The sequence below is a fragment of the Neltuma alba genome, unplaced genomic scaffold, assembly GCF_004799145.2.
Source record: "Neltuma alba isolate B1F8T4 unplaced genomic scaffold, ASM479914v2 tig00010684_pilon, whole genome shotgun sequence".
Lineage (NCBI taxonomy): Eukaryota > Viridiplantae > Streptophyta > Magnoliopsida > Fabales > Fabaceae > Neltuma > Neltuma alba.
This window is the reverse complement of record NW_021635524.1, coordinates 388,920-404,748: the sequence shown is the minus strand read 5'-3', so window position 1 is coordinate 404,748 and position 15,829 is coordinate 388,920. Positions and strand designations below refer to the sequence as shown.

General features: G+C 35.4%; 1 protein-coding gene and 1 long non-coding RNA gene across 2 annotated transcripts; both read right to left on the bottom strand.

Annotated features, from left to right (window-relative positions):
- Positions 1–7,293: 7,293 nt before the first annotated feature.
- LOC114758295 (uncharacterized) lies at positions 7,294–9,282 on the bottom strand. Its single transcript, XR_003741773.1, has 4 exons — positions 9,197–9,282; positions 8,376–8,487; positions 8,018–8,078; positions 7,294–7,776 (listed from the first exon to the last, which is right to left on the bottom strand). It is a non-coding gene; the product is annotated as an uncharacterized LOC114758295 (long non-coding RNA).
- Positions 9,283–9,939: 657 nt separating this feature from the next.
- On the bottom strand, positions 9,940–13,099 carry LOC114758294 (pentatricopeptide repeat-containing protein At5g65560-like). The gene is made up of 2 exons (XM_028947326.1): positions 12,479–13,099; positions 9,940–12,163 (listed from the first exon to the last, which is right to left on the bottom strand). Exons 1-2 carry the CDS (start codon positions 12,892–12,894, stop codon positions 10,177–10,179), a joined length of 2,403 nt encoding a protein of 800 aa, XP_028803159.1. The 5' UTR covers positions 12,895–13,099; the 3' UTR covers positions 9,940–10,176.
- Positions 13,100–15,829: the final 2,730 nt, after the last annotated feature.

The following is a 15,829-nucleotide window of genomic DNA, read 5'->3' as shown; positions in this document are numbered from 1 at the left end:
AAGTGGGGGGGCAAGCATCAAATCTTTGAAAGCCATGAATGATGCATTTCTGCTAAAATTACACTGGAGGAAAGCAACTAATCTCGAGGAACTATGGGTGAGAGTTTTAAAGGGCAAGTACAAAGAGCGAGATAGAGAGGGGGGAGGAGAAGTGGCAAAGCAAGGAGACTCAAGACTATGGAAAGAGATGGTGAAACTGAAGCCACTATTTGAAAACAATATTAAAGTGGACATAGTACAGGGGAGAGAGAGACTCAAATAGAAACCCAATGGAGATCGTATATTCACCACGGCTAGCACATACAAGGAACTGACGGAAGAGAAACGTGGTCAAACAAGTAGAGTATGGAAGAAAATCTGGAAACTCAAGGTTCCAGAAAGAGTCAAAGTGCTTGTGTGGAAGGCAAAACATAAACGACTTCCAACTAAAGCGTTGACTCAAAAGTGGGATAACTCGAATGGGGAATGTGAAATATGTCAAACAACAATGGAGGACATAATGCATGCTTTACGTGACTGCCCCTATGCGAAGATGATATGGGAAAGCTTAGTGCCGGCGAAACATTGGGAACCATTCTTCAACATGGAATGGGAACAATGGCTCGATCGAAACTTAAGCTTCAGAGGAAAAGAAGGGAAAGAGGTGAATTGGCCAGAATATTTCGCTATAAGCTGCTGGCATATATGGAAGTGGAGGAACAGAAAAGTCCATGATCAGAACGCGAAATTGCTTGGAAACACCAAAGGGGTGATAGAGGAGCATTTCGAATCTTACAAAAAACGACAAGATCAGTGGAGGGAGAAGGACTCGGAGGAAGATTCATTGTTAATTACATGGCATCCACCCCAGGGAGACTGGTGTAAGGTTAACACAGATGGGATGAGGGACCGAAATGGTGTAGCGGGATGTGGGGGAGTAGTCAGAGGCACGGAAGGTGAATGGTTGGGGGGCTTTACATGCAAATTAAATAGCTGTGATGCGGAAGGAGCAGAGGTCTGGGGGATTATAGAAGGGCTAAAGCTGTGCTGGAGAATGGGGCTAAGAAAAATCATCATTGAAGCAGATGCTAAGTCATAATCAAACAGATAAATAGCAACAGTGAAATTGCAGGGGACCCATTCCTCACGAAATACTTAAGAGAACTGACGAAACAAGATTGGCAGCTGAAGTTCCAACACGCATACAAGGAAAGCAACAGATGTGCCGATAAATTAGCGAAGAAAAGCGTTTACCTGGAAGAAAATTGGGTGCTGTGGGAGTCACCGCCGAGTGATATTCTTGACATCCTCCACGAAGACGCTGCAGGAATAGTAATCCCTAGAGGATCGGACACATAGTTGTTACTCACTCTTTTGTCACCGAAAAAAAAAATTACATGAATCATGAATTGAATATCAATCACTTTTTTAAAGTGTTTTGAATACATTGTTATAGATAAACAATAATGAATTAAAGAGTGATTTTGACTCACAAGAGCATTTTCAAGGTCAGTTCTTATGCTTCAACATCTTTCCCAACTTCAACAGTTTCTGTCATGAGTTAAAATCAGTTTATAATTTGTTACATTGTTTATCTACAGAAACCTACATATTTAAAATACTTTAGAAAAATTAATTAATATTTAATTTATAATTTATAAACGATTTGATACTTTCACTAAATTGCGTGCTTCTCATATAGAGAGTCTTTGAGCTTTTTATATAATATGCTGTCCATTTTTCAACTTGTAAATCAATGACCACCATGAATTATCTAATACATTGTACAAGTATTTTTTATAATAATATTTTTTTCAAAATTCTTTAAATATTATTATTTTCTCACAATGATATATGCACCAATTAAACCTACACAAAAATGAGAGTCACTTTTCATTAAGTGTCTAAGATATTTCACTCTATTTTTGTTAACACGGAGTATGTCAATATCATGCTTTATATTTGACATTAATGGGCCTGTTTGGGTGGCCCCCAAAACCATGGTTTGGGAGGCAAAACCATAGTTTGGGTGGGATGTCACCCAAACAGCATCAATTTTGGGCCAATAATCTGAAACCATGGTTTGGGTCAAAACCATGATTTCAGGAGAAGTGAATTCATTCTGCTTCTGGCTCAAATTAGAGAGTATGATTGTACTTGTTAGAGTAGGTCTCAACAATAATATGACTTTAACATTCCTCAATTATTTTTTTATAAACATATTTAATCTTATATCTAAACATATATACATATATTAATTATTTATTAATTGTTAGAGGGGCTGTTTGGTAATTGTCCAACATTTGCATAATCCCAAATCAGGCAACACTTTCCTATCTGGTAATACATTTGCTTAGCTTCCCATTTTGCCATTTTATAATTTCAGGTTTCTTTATGTGTCATTTTCCCAAAGTTTGTCCATGTTAAAATATTTTTCCTCCTTTCTTCCTATGAACCAAACAATGTAACATTAAAACTCCTTCTCCCCTATTCTTTTATAAATTCAAATAAGGTAATATTAAAATCCCTCCACTCTCTTCCTTTTCTTTTTCCTCCATTAAAAGCCCTTCCCTTCTTTTCTTTTCATTGAACCAATCAGATCCTTTAAAAAAAAAAAACTTGAACTTTGTCAACCAATGGGAATTAAAAATTAAAAATGATTGATTACAATGCACAATACCTGCTTTGTACTTCCTCTGCCGCTTCCCGTTGGCTGTCTCGATCACGAACTCCGTCAACAATGTAGTGGTAAGCTTTGCGCAGTACCCATTGCGACCACCCATCGTCTTCTTCAGGTCACCACCATATTTACTCTTCGCCAACAAATGAGTGACACTGTGAAGCCGTTCCAGCTCATAGGGGCCACAAAGCCAGTAGTAGAAAATAGAAATAGGCTAGCCTTATTGAAGCGTTGTCAGATAAAAGCTAGCCTATTTCATATGAAAACCAACTATGATTTTAAAAGTGATTTCACAATATACAAATTAAATATACAGAAGAGTTTGTCTTAATTTGCATAAAAATATTTTTTAAAAACACTTTTGAGTATTTCTAAATATCCAGGCTTAGATTTATTCCACTACCTTTCCCATCCTCTATTATAAAAAATAGATAAATAAATTTAACATAAAGCAACTTTTTTTATTTTTTAATTATAATTATAAATTATTCAGACCAGATTTTGATGGTTTAAATTTATTTGTTTATTTTTTTAATAACATTATTTTTTATAAAATCTTAAACCTGGACCATTGAAATTTCGATCAATGGTTGTGAAGGAACAAAAAGGTAGTAGAGGGGAGGAGGATTGGAAGGATAGGGGAGAGAAGCCAATTCCTTCTTAAAAGGGCCTGCTTAAAAATTTTATTGTTGGAAAGAACCTAAATTTAAATTTCAGTAAATGATTTTCATATTGATAACTCAAATTTAGGCCTTTTTTATTAATGAAATTTTTAAACAAGTACTTTTTACAAAATTTCTCGTCAAAACCAAACTAAAACCCATCAATAAAAATAGCCCAACCAAATTATGAGTTTTTGTCTTTAATCACTTTTAGGGTTTTTTTTTTGGGACTTCCTACTAGGTGGTCTTTGGATTTCAACAAAAGCACTTTAAAAAATGCTTTCTCCTAAATCAAAACGAAAACTATGATTTGATTTTAATCCAAACACCCTCCCATGTAATTAGAATTTCTGAATTTTTAACAAGCAAAACTTAATGCGTAGCATGAGGGCTTTTTTTTTTTTTTAAAGAAAGAAAATGGTATGTTGGGTTTGGACTTGGGAAGAGACAACGAGACACATAGCATGAGGGCCCATACTTTCTTTCAGGCTATTTGTGACGATCGATTGATTTTGAAATTGATCTTTGTTATTCTTGCTTGCATTGTCAACTACTATCGCACAGTTGTTAAATCTGTTTGAAGGGTTATATATGCTTATAAAAGGAGAGGCTTTTAGGCAGGCTTGAAGACTTAGACTCGAGCCTTTAAAAAAAGATTTATATATAGTTTATGCTCAAGCCTTGGACCTATTTAGCTGGACTAATTTATTTTCACATGTGACTAGATCCTAGTGCGAAATACCTTAAACATGGAATTCTGCTCTTCCTTAGAAAGATATTGATAAGATACTTTAATCTCTCTACCTCCTTCTCTCTGAATCTATTCTAATCTTCACCATCTCTTTGGCTATGACTTTGAAATGCAAATATTCTGATTTCTCCCTTGCCAATTTAGTAAAGAAGGCCTACAATTCATTTTGGATCTGGAAAGGTTTTAATGATAATGCATAACTTATCATTAGGTACCTAAAATGGAGGGTTGGGACTAGTCTTTCTATTCCACTCAACCGCCCTTTGCGGCGCCCATCGAGACCTGTGCGCATTGGTCATTTCTCAGTGCGTTGCAGATCTTATAATGCATAACTCTTTTTCTTGGAATCTAGCACAATGGAACTCTCTTTTGAATTGCAATCGTTATTCCCAAGCGATAGCAAATAATATCATCAAGTCTCCTCCTTCTATTATAGGTATACCAGATCGACTTCTCTGGCAGGGTAATAATTTTGGGCTCATACATGGTTAGAGATGGTTTGGCTGTTTCTCCATTAAACTCCCAGTTATGAACTTTGATGATTTAAAGAATTGGCTTAAATTAATTCTTTTGCAGCTCAGAGATGACAACAATCTTCATGTCTTGCATGGCATTGTCATCCTCATTAATATGATTTAGTATAAACTTAACATAGATCTTCATCAAAGACAAGTCTTTTCTCCTTCATCAGTTACTCAGAGGTGTTGGGTGCTATATCTTTTAATTCCTTGGCTTTCAACTCCAATACTGATCATACCAAACAGTCTAGTAATTCTCTCCTCATTTCTCGACAACCGTACATTCATGCAGAAGGATAGATGACCGTATTGTACTCTTTTGATCTTATTTATAAGTTATTTCCAACATATTTCATACAGATAAAAAAAAACTTTAAAATTTATTAACTCTCATTTAAAATTCAATAAATTTCTAATTTTTATTTTTATTTAATATACATTATACCTTATGTAAACAAAGTGTATACATCCATATAAAAAATTTCTCTTAATGCCCTATAAATAGGATTAGAAAAGTATAAGGAAAAGAGAAATTATTCCTTTTATTGTCATTGTCTCATATGCTTACATGGTAAGCCAATTCAGAAATTTCTTTAGAAAAAAGGATCCAACTCAGTGCACTCTTTTGGTCTTTAATGCTTCCGTGCTTCTCTAAATTGGAAGCATGGCTCTACACTCCTTCAAGAAAGGAACTCCTTCACAGTATGTTTCATTAAGAAAAGAAAAGGGGGAAATAGCGCTCTTTTCAAATTATCCTGGTGCAATATAATTTCTCTTTCAAATGTTCATTCTAAAATTGATGACACGTGACTGATTGGGAAAAAATTGTGAATTGACCGATAAGCTTTAACCTTTGAGCTCTAGGTAAGATAATAGAAAAAGAAAACATAAAAATATATTGCAGATCATATAAAAATAAACTGTAACTAAAACGTATTCCTCTTCTTTTGTCTTCAAAGGGATAAGGATATCTCTTCGTGATTATCTCCAACGGTTCGCCAATCAAGGGCTCTGATTATTTTATAAATGAGTGAAATTTCTGCTTCACTACTCTTTCCTCTTTTCCTCAGCCTCATTGCCAAGCCTGTGGCGTCTGATTTGCGTTTTCAGAGCCTCTTTCAATACTCTAAGGGGCACCCACATCTTGACCTCAATGGTCAATAGCAGCGTCACTTCCCACCTTTTTTAATGGATGCTTATAGTTAGAAGTGGTGATATAAGCCAACTCGTAAATTGAACCCATATGGATTGGATTGAAAAGATTTGTTTGAAAGCGGGTTAGCTTTTCAGCCAATCCTAACCTGCCGCTGCCAAAGTAGGTTGGTGGGTTGGCCCCGCCAACAATTATTTACTTTTTTTCAAATAATTATTTTTTCATTATACAATATTCAAAAAAAATATAATGAAATTTTTGTTTTTTCTTAAAATATTTGATTGCAAGCATCAAATAAATTATATAGATATTTTTTAAATTTTTTAGATAGAATATAATATATGATCATATAATTATAATAATTAAAAATTTTATGAAAAATTTTAAAAAAAAATGTGGGTAGCCCACGTTACCTATAGCGGGTTGCAAGCCTAATGTTGGTGTGTTGGTAAGTTTGACCTGCATATTTAACCTATATTACCAGCCCTATTTATAATTATCTTGTTTCTTTTCTACTTTGGACTTTTGTGCTATGTATTGTCTCAATCATGAAAAGCCCCATGTTTTCATACATCTTTTTACTAATGTTTCAGAAAAAGTAATAGGAAGAATTGTTTATACCTTTGAATCTTGATATAAATTTTAAGATATTTAGGAAACAAAGAAAAAGGAAAAACCACAATTTTAGACATTAATGCATAGACAGAAATAGAATTGTCATAAACAAAAGAATTGAAGATAACGGTGCAATAAGCCATTCCCCATGATGATCTCCTGGAGCGAGATTATGGTGATTCTTACAGGGTTTTAAAGTTTCCTTGCTGCCATCATTGATCGCAGAAGAAATTTTGATCTGGTAAAATTAGAAACTTGAAGCTGCACATAAGCGTAGAGGTGTTTCTTTCATCAAATAAGAGTAGAGGTGATTCCATTTCACTCACTTAAATAGCATAAACTGTCCACATCATCTTCTCTAACTCCGTTGCAATATAAGGACCAAGATCATTCATTCTGAGAGCAGGAAATGGGAGCAAAAATTTCCGTGAACTTCAGGATAGCCAATCCAAGATAGAGTAGCCAAATGAAAACCGAGGTACTATGTTTTAGTATTCTGCAGTGAAATCCATATTATGGCAAGTGCGATTGCATGGATAAGGGCAGTCAATTTGCTTCACCATTGCTCTGTCAAAAAACTAGTTAACAACCCTACTACGAAATGTGCCCACATTTAATGTCCAACCATATCTCGAATAAGATTGTCTCCAAAAGAAAGATATTTGTGAGCAATCAAAAAGAAAAAAAACAATCAGCAACAGCTTCAGCAAATATCTGTTCCCATACAGGCCAAAAAGGCAAGTTGAAAGTCAAATTATTTGGAAGACAAAATAAAGGCAAAAGGACAAGTTAGGAGTCAGACTAATTGGAAAACAGAATATAGGCCGTAGTTTCCCAAAGCTGTGTTTCTCCAAGAGCTCCATTCTCGATGCACACGGTATGGACTGAAACATACAGAAAAACACTAAAGAAAGTGATAGAAATGTACAAAAGGAAACAACAATCCCAAAATCCATAAACATCTCAATTTCACATCCTTCTCTAAGCAAAGAGCTTGTAACTTGACATTAAGCATCAACATACAAAATGAATCGTATTTTCTTACTAGAATGCCAAACTGGCTAGATGATGACATTTCATATATAGAGTCTCTTAACTTCAGTTTCAAGGGAAGAAAACGTAATCACTAAAAATAGACAAAAGACCGAACTTATTTAAATGACCACCATAACATAAACATAAACTTGAAACTATCAGGTAGCCTTCAGATCAGCTTCACAATTGTAAATGCTCAATCCGCATCTTCTCCGGTGGCCTTGAGGATCTGATCCATCTGGTACTAGATATGTTGCGTCTGGATATACCGACTTCCTATCATATGGTTGTGATAGGGTAAAATATAAAATTAGGGGGCATTTACACATCCCAGCTGGTTCCATACTGGTACTGCGATCTCCTGGCAAGCTCTTCACAACACTCTGATAAGACAGGTAACATGAAGAGACATTAGTAAGGAAAATATTTTATTGGGCTTCAAATTAAAACAAAAATAAATCAGATCACACAACGAAAAAAACGAAGTCCCATGTCTGCTTTTGACACAAATTGGACATCGGTGCCAAAAATGGCACAGTCCTTCAAATAATATTAAGAGCGTCCATGTTAGTGTTCATGGTTTTGTGTTTAATAGACAACGTGACAATAATATTTAACCGTTACCTGAAGCTGGACAACATCATGATAAAAGGATATCACGGATTTATTGCCAAGGATATCCTTCCTGAAATTTAAAGTGAAAAAAGACCAACTTTTTATTTCACTTGTCAGCATGAAGAATAAAAAAAGGAGAAACATAAAACATGCAGGTGCAAAGCAGCAGTGCATCCGCTTAAAAGGGACATCAAACCCCAGTTATAGCTCGGTACAATTTAAATCTTCTAGTTACAAATTCAAGTCCTATAGAACTGTTGACCTTGAAATACATCGCAAAATGAGGAAAATATTTTTGGCAACTTTAGATTCAATATATATCAGAAAAGGTTATTGTCGGAAAACACAATATGTGAACGACGCATACTCATCAGGGAAGAAGCCTGCACCAACTAGACACTTAACAGTTGCTTCCCTTGGAAGAAGTTCTCGGAAGTCATCACAATGTATAATAGTTATCAATCCTCCAGCAGAGCATCCTGAACAGAGCCAGCATAAGTAACCTGCCTATCATCATGTTTGCAGCTCTAAAGTTTACCGGTAGAAGCCAACAAAAATCATAAAAACATAAATTGTACGAAAAGAAAACATATTCTGTGCAGTAACTTCCATCCATCAATTAAATCCATCAAGAATTTGCTTCATTTACAACTGGAAGTCAATAAAATCTAGATAATCCCATAATTCTCCCACTCCAACATATTCGGCTTTCATAACCATTTAAATATAATTTAAATATAATGCTAGGCTTGGTAAACCAACTAGTCAACTTGCAGTGAATTTTAAGTAGGAAAAAAATTAATGGCATAACTAACCCATTAGACTAGTTACATCAATACTTAACAATCAAGTTTTCTAATGCCAGTTACCAAATCAATCTACAAAGAAATTCCTATAAAAATAAATATGATTGAAAACAAAGATAGCTTTGTCGGGTTCATGATCTACAATGACACAGATTAAAAACAGAATGACTTCATAATTTATATCAGCTCCTCAGCAACTTGATGAGCACTAAAAGAAGTTTTCATCTTAGTTCAGATATTCTATTAATGAAACCTGTGCATGTAATGAAATTTAAACAGAGAGCCTGATATCTTTTTGCAAGTGCATGTCACTTTAGAATCTCACCAAACTATAGAGAGAAAAGAATAAGAGAAATGTGTTAGATTGTCATGGAAGAATAACCTCTTAGGCTTTAGACAAGCCAATCCACAAGAGTTCATCCATAAGTGCTTCCCATTTGACCTGTCCTCTGAAGAATAATTCATTTCCTTTCTGCATTAACAGAACAAATATAAGAAAGGAATGTCAAGAACTTCTCAAATAGACACACACAAGGAATTCCAGTGATTATCTATCAGCATATACCTAATCAGAAAAAAAACTCTCGTTTTGTTCATTTTGTTTTATGTATTTCCTGCATGAATACACTTTCATTAATGCTAAACACTATGCTGAACAATTTCAGTGCAAGCGCCAAAGTAAGATGTTCATGTAAATGTTTCACACTTCCATTGGGCATATGAAATGCCTGAGTCAAACACTAATAAACTCCATAACCATACACGACAGACAAAAGCATCAAGGTTTCCCGTCCAGTTGAGCACCCATCAAAGACAAAATTTCATCTCATAAGATCTCTTAGGTCAAGAGAGTGCACGAGTTTGCAGTAGCTCAGGGAACAGAATCCAACAAATTCGGTTTCTTTTTCAGGATTTTTAATGAGGAGAACATTTGAAAAGATGCAGGTAACATAAGACAGTTGACTTGATAAATTTCAAGGCAAAGTAACTAGCATGCAGACTTCAAACAGAATGCAGAAAATTGTGCTTCTGTTTTGGGATTTTTAGCGAGAACATTTTAAAATATGCAGGTAACATAAGACAGTTAACCTGATAAACTTCAAGTAAGCCAAAGTAACTTGCCTTCTAATCTTCAAATTGTTCTCTGTTAGATTACAGATGCAAATGGCTACAAAAAAGCTTATGTTTGCATATTTCCTGAACCTTCTCCTCCATTCACAGCAAGCTCAGATTTTCAGTGTTGAACGTGTACCCATTCTAAGAATAAATGCCAAAGATCCTGGCAAATATTCTTTACAAGCCCAGCTGATGTGCAAAATATTGGCAAAGGACCGCTATAAAACAATACCACCAATAATCATCTCATGCATTCCTATCAAGTTTCTCTATCAAAAGCGTGTATGTCTGAGGATGCAATTGGCACCCTTTCTTCTCCAAAAGAGTTAAAAGTTTGAAACATTCGTCAAAATAGCCCCTATCTAATAATCCATCTATAAGAACTTTCCAAGCCACTTCATCATGATTATACTCACAATGGAGCAAAGTATAGAATACAGCTTCAACCTTCTCTTTGTTTCCTTCATCACATAGCCCGCAAATAAGCTCCTTGCAGGAATCCAGATGTGCCAAATGGCCAGCCTCAACCATGTCATCTACTATTCTCATTGCATCCTCATACATTTTCAACTCACAGCAACAACTAAGAAGAGAATTATGAATATCTTCAGAGGGAAACATTCCACCTTCTTGTAAAAGACTTAACAACCTCATGGCTAAATCCAAGTGCCCTACCTTGCAAAGTCCTATAATTAGCTTGCTGTAGGTGTTAATATTAGGTGAACAACCATGTTCAACCATCTTCTCAAACAGTAGAGATATGATATCAAAATCAGTTACCTTCCATAAAATAGCTATATCAATTGAGCTAGCACCTGAAGAAAGTGCACTTTGTTCAAAGAAACCATCTTTCGTCATTTGCTTTTCCTTTGCCAGATGCTTCAACAAAAAGGCATATGTATGATGAGAAGGCTCACAACGATCATCAAACATTCTCTTAAGAACACCAAAAGCACAATCAATCAATTGCAAGCGCCCATATGCATCAATTAATAATGTGTAAGTCAATGAATCAGGAATGATTCCATCTGCCTTCATCTTAGCCATCATGTTCTCAGCTTCATTTACCTTTCCTTGCTTACAAAATGCATGCACAAACGTTGTATATGTATATACATCAGGCTGACATCCAGAGGATATCATTGTGTTAAAAACCCTATTAGCATAATTGAAGTCACCATCTTTCAACATTTGCACAATCAGACTTGTATATGTCTCAGTTGTGGGCTTCAAATTCATCTTTAACATTTTATTAACAAAGACCAAGGCCTCACGAACTTTTTTCTCCTTACACAAGCTATCTATCAAGACATTGAAAGTGATGAAGTTTGGTAAACATTCCTCAGCGATTACTCCTTGAAACAAAGAGACTGCATCACCAATCTTCCCAACTTGGCAATACCCATAAATCAAAGCTGTAAATATTACTTCATTTGCCTTTAGATTTTTATCCTTGACAGACTTCATAAGTTTATGAGCTTCTTCCACTCTCCCTACTTTGCACATCACATCTATGAAGATACTGTAAGTCCACTCATCAGGAACTAAACCATTTTCCTCCATCAAATTAAGCAACCTATAAGCATTATCTAACTGACCTACTCTGCACTGCCCATGAATGAGTGAGTTATACGTAACAATTGTTGGAGATAGTTTGCGCTCACGCATTCTGTCAAATAGTGACATTGCCCGGTGCAGGCCTTTAGCTTTACAAAATCCACAGATCAATTCATTGTATGTCCGAGCATCAGGGGTACACTTCTTTGATTCCATCATACATAAAATTTCTAATGCAGCCTCAATCATACCCTCTTTGCTATACCCATCAATTAAAGCATTATATGTGACCACACCGGGAACCAAACCTTTCTTCAACATTTCATCAAACAATTTCCTGGCGTCATCAAGATTCCTTTCCTTACAGAAAGAGTCAATAAGTACAGTGTATGTATGAACATTAGGCTGACAACCTCTTTCACTCATTTCATTAAAAAGTAGAAAAGCCTCCGCTTTCCTGCCCAACCGACACAACGCACATATAAGAACTGTATAAGTGCGAACAGTGGGAGAGCAATTATCCTCACCCATTTGAGAGAACAACTTGAGAGCCTCATCGATCTTCCCCACCTCACAAAACCCGTGTATGAGATTAGTATAGGAAACCTCATTCCTTTGGCAGCCCTTATGTGGCATAAGCTCGAATATGTTAGAAGCAGCCTCTACATCTTTATTTCTGCAATGACCCAATATCAAAGAAGTGTATGTAAATGTATCTGGAGAGAGACCAGATTCCAGTATCTTTCTTACATATAAATCTGCCTCAACCAAATTCCCCAACTTACAATAACCATTTACCATTGTATTTAATGTATATATATTTGGCGACATCATATCGTTTAACATTCCTAGGTACAGGCTCTTCATTTCATCAATAAGAAGAAACCTTGACAAAGACATCAGAAGCATATTATAACACTTAAGAGTGAGCTTGAATGTGAATTCTCCCTCGCTATCTAAATTCAATTTCAGCAATAGGTCCCGTACAAACCTCACATCCTCAACGGTATCAGAAGATTTAATCATCGATATTCGAACATTATCAGCAACTCGTAGAAGCTTATTACGTACTAAAATATTGAGCATAGAAGCATAGGAATGAACATTGTGCTTGTATCCTCGCCTACGGGCAATCCAATTGAAGAAAGCTAAGGCAGTTTGGGGGTTGAGATCGAGATTGAGAATTCTAGAAACATGAGAAGGGGTTACAGAAGGAAGTAAATTCTTGAGAACGGGGTGATTTTGCCAATTAGGGCGCGATAGTATTGAGAAGAGATGAAATGAGAGATCCGATGGTTCTGGGTCTACAGTAAGAGGTTGGGGAAGAGAGGCTGAGGAAGATAAATGCTTGCATAGGCGATTAAGCAAGAACTCACTGGGGATGACAATGGCTGTCAAAATTTTCATCTTGCGGCATTGGACAGCGGTGAGGATGTGGGGAGATGAAGATAAAGGGGAGGGAGGATTCAATCTGTGTGAATCAAATCTTCATTTTCAAAGGCATGGAAGCACGGCGGCAAATCAACTTTCCACCAACGCCGATCAGAGGTGTCCTCGCGAAAATGAATCCTGCTTAATGTTGGGCCGTTAGCTACCATTGGCGCCTTGTGGCCACTATCAAGCAATTCGCCGTGAACATGGGCCAGGATGGAAACAAGTTCACGCAGCCTAATAAGGATCCAAGGACCAATGGAGCCAAGCTTTTAATGTAAAAGGAAAAAGAAACTGTACCCAAAAAAAAAAAAAAGGAAAAAAATTATGTGTAAAAAAATTTATAGTTTGAAATATTTTAGTTAATTAATTAATAGTTTTGTATGAATAGTTTATATATCATATTTTCGAATATTAGTTTTCAAATGACTCAAATAATTTAGGTTTAAAGGTTAATTTTATCGATTTGTGTAGAAACAATTGTTATGGTAAGGAATATGCTCATAATCTACAAAGTTATAAGTTTGAATCCTACTGTTAATGTGATGACTTCGTTGATGAGAATCTATAAATACCTCTATAAATATTTTTTGAGTTTAGAGGTATACATTGGTCCCGATAAGTTTTAGGGATTCAAGTCACCTGGATAGGAAAAATTTATTTTGACCCTATTTTTAACGAATTTTGTGGCATTTTTTGTTGCATTTTCAACGCATTGCACCTTTGTCACTACTTTCATAATATTAAGTCAAAGAAAACTTCTAGATAGCAATTACTTGTAGAGGAATACTTTCAGGATAAAAATTATCTCTTAACCCTAATTTATACTCTTTATTTCATTTCCCTATAATTTTTTTTTTGGTCATTTCAAAGCAAGCTCTCTTATATTTTTCAAATTTAACCTTCACTCCTCTGTTCATAGCCACTCAGGCATTAAGATTTATTGAGGATAGAGATTTTATATAAAACTAAGTTGTTATGAACAATCATAAAGCATTTGGTGTTGGAAATTGTACCCTAGGGGCCAATCATTATGTTATGAACATTGTTGATTTATGAATTTATTGATTACGTTATCATATTATTTGCATGTTTACTGTGATGACTATCCTTGGATAACTCATGATTTATCCTAAATGTCCCTAGTCAGTCATCTATGTGGGAGCAGAGATGAAATAAGACCAATATGACTTTAAAGATTTATAGAGATATAAATTAAAGTCATAGGCACATGTAAGAGTACAAGGTGTTGGACCGACCCGCTATGAGAGAGCTGCATGGGTTAAGTCATAAGCTTCTCTCATATAGAAACCATGTCACTGTGCCCTTTGACCTGAGATCATCATGGATTCCTACATAAGAAAAGCTCAGCTTTGACCTAGTCAAAAGTCACTTTTGACCGAGTGATCATAAAGACTATGTTCAAGCTTAGTGGTTTTTCATGCGGAGGAATGTGAGTGGTCAAGATAGAATTTGTCCCTCACATTCGTAGAGAGATATTACTGGGGCCCTCGATGAGTGAGTCTGAGAAATGTATGGCCATACTATAATGGAAAGGTAGTTCCATTTCTATATTCAGACTACTCAGGGATCGAGAAAGTAACGGTCATGAATAGGAGGATGACGTTCTTTATGCCTCATCCATGACCAAAATGTCGTGTGACAAAAGGGACGTGATATGGTTGTATGAAAGGTTGCATCGTTCAATGATCCTCATATGTTTTGGGTAGTCGTGATGTCTTGCTAAAGACCGCTTACGACTTGTGAGTCATTATAGTTAATGGCCCACTGCCAACTTCATATGGGCCTACAGAGTCACACACAAAATAACCCAACACGAGTTATGATGTCCAGATTCATTGAATCTAAGATATGTCCAGATTCAATGAATAATATAAGGTGGACGTGTATATATATATAAATTCGTATATATATATTATATAAATATAAGAGATATTAATTGTTAGATTTAATTTATAAGGATAAATTAGATCTATGTAAATTAATTCCGTCATATCTTTATTTTGAATTAAATAAATAGGTGAATTAAATCTGTAAGACGGATTTAATATAAACCGTATTTATTTAATTGTTCTCTTATCTGATTGTGCAATATTTGATATTGTATTAATTTCGGAATTAATTTAGGATTAATTTCGAAATTAAACATCATTCATAATACCTATAGCATCCTATATATTTGATATTAGGGAGCTAGGGTTTCAGTGAGTGAGAGGGCGAAAGCTTGCAAATAAGAGACGGCCAAAGATAGAGAGAGGAGGACAATTCTTTTTGAAAAAAACCCTAGACGGACAAAGAGGCGCTAGCACGCCGTTCGTGACTGGAGAGCTATTCGTGTGGATACCGGTAGAGGAAGCCGACCGGAGTTGTTGACTTCGAACGACAAAGGAGGCGAGCAGAGGCATCCTGAATAGCGGAATCACCGAGCCACCAAGAAATTGAACATCAAAGGTAATGCTTCTTACTACTTGACTTAAACACGATCGGTAGATCCAGGCAAGGGATTGAAATTTTAAAGTTTATTTCGTTACGCGTCTTTCAATTCCCTTCATTTGGTTCATCGCTGTTGATATTGAAAACTTTTGTCTTCAGAAACTTCTAAAATTAACTAAGCTTGCTTACTTGTTAATTATGTAAAATCGAGTTTTTATTTATATCAATGGTAATATAAATAATAACTTTTTTATGTAATTGACAACAACTAGTTCTCATTTTTTTGGACAATAACTTAGTTCTCGTTTATTTAAACGGCCTAATTGTTAATTTTTTTTGGGACTCCTTGGCTTTTTTCAAAATAGAAGTTATCAATTTTCAAAAGGCCACCAGTTATTTTGATGCTTATGACATACTCTTTAGGAGTTATAAATTTAGAAAACACAGTTATCATTTA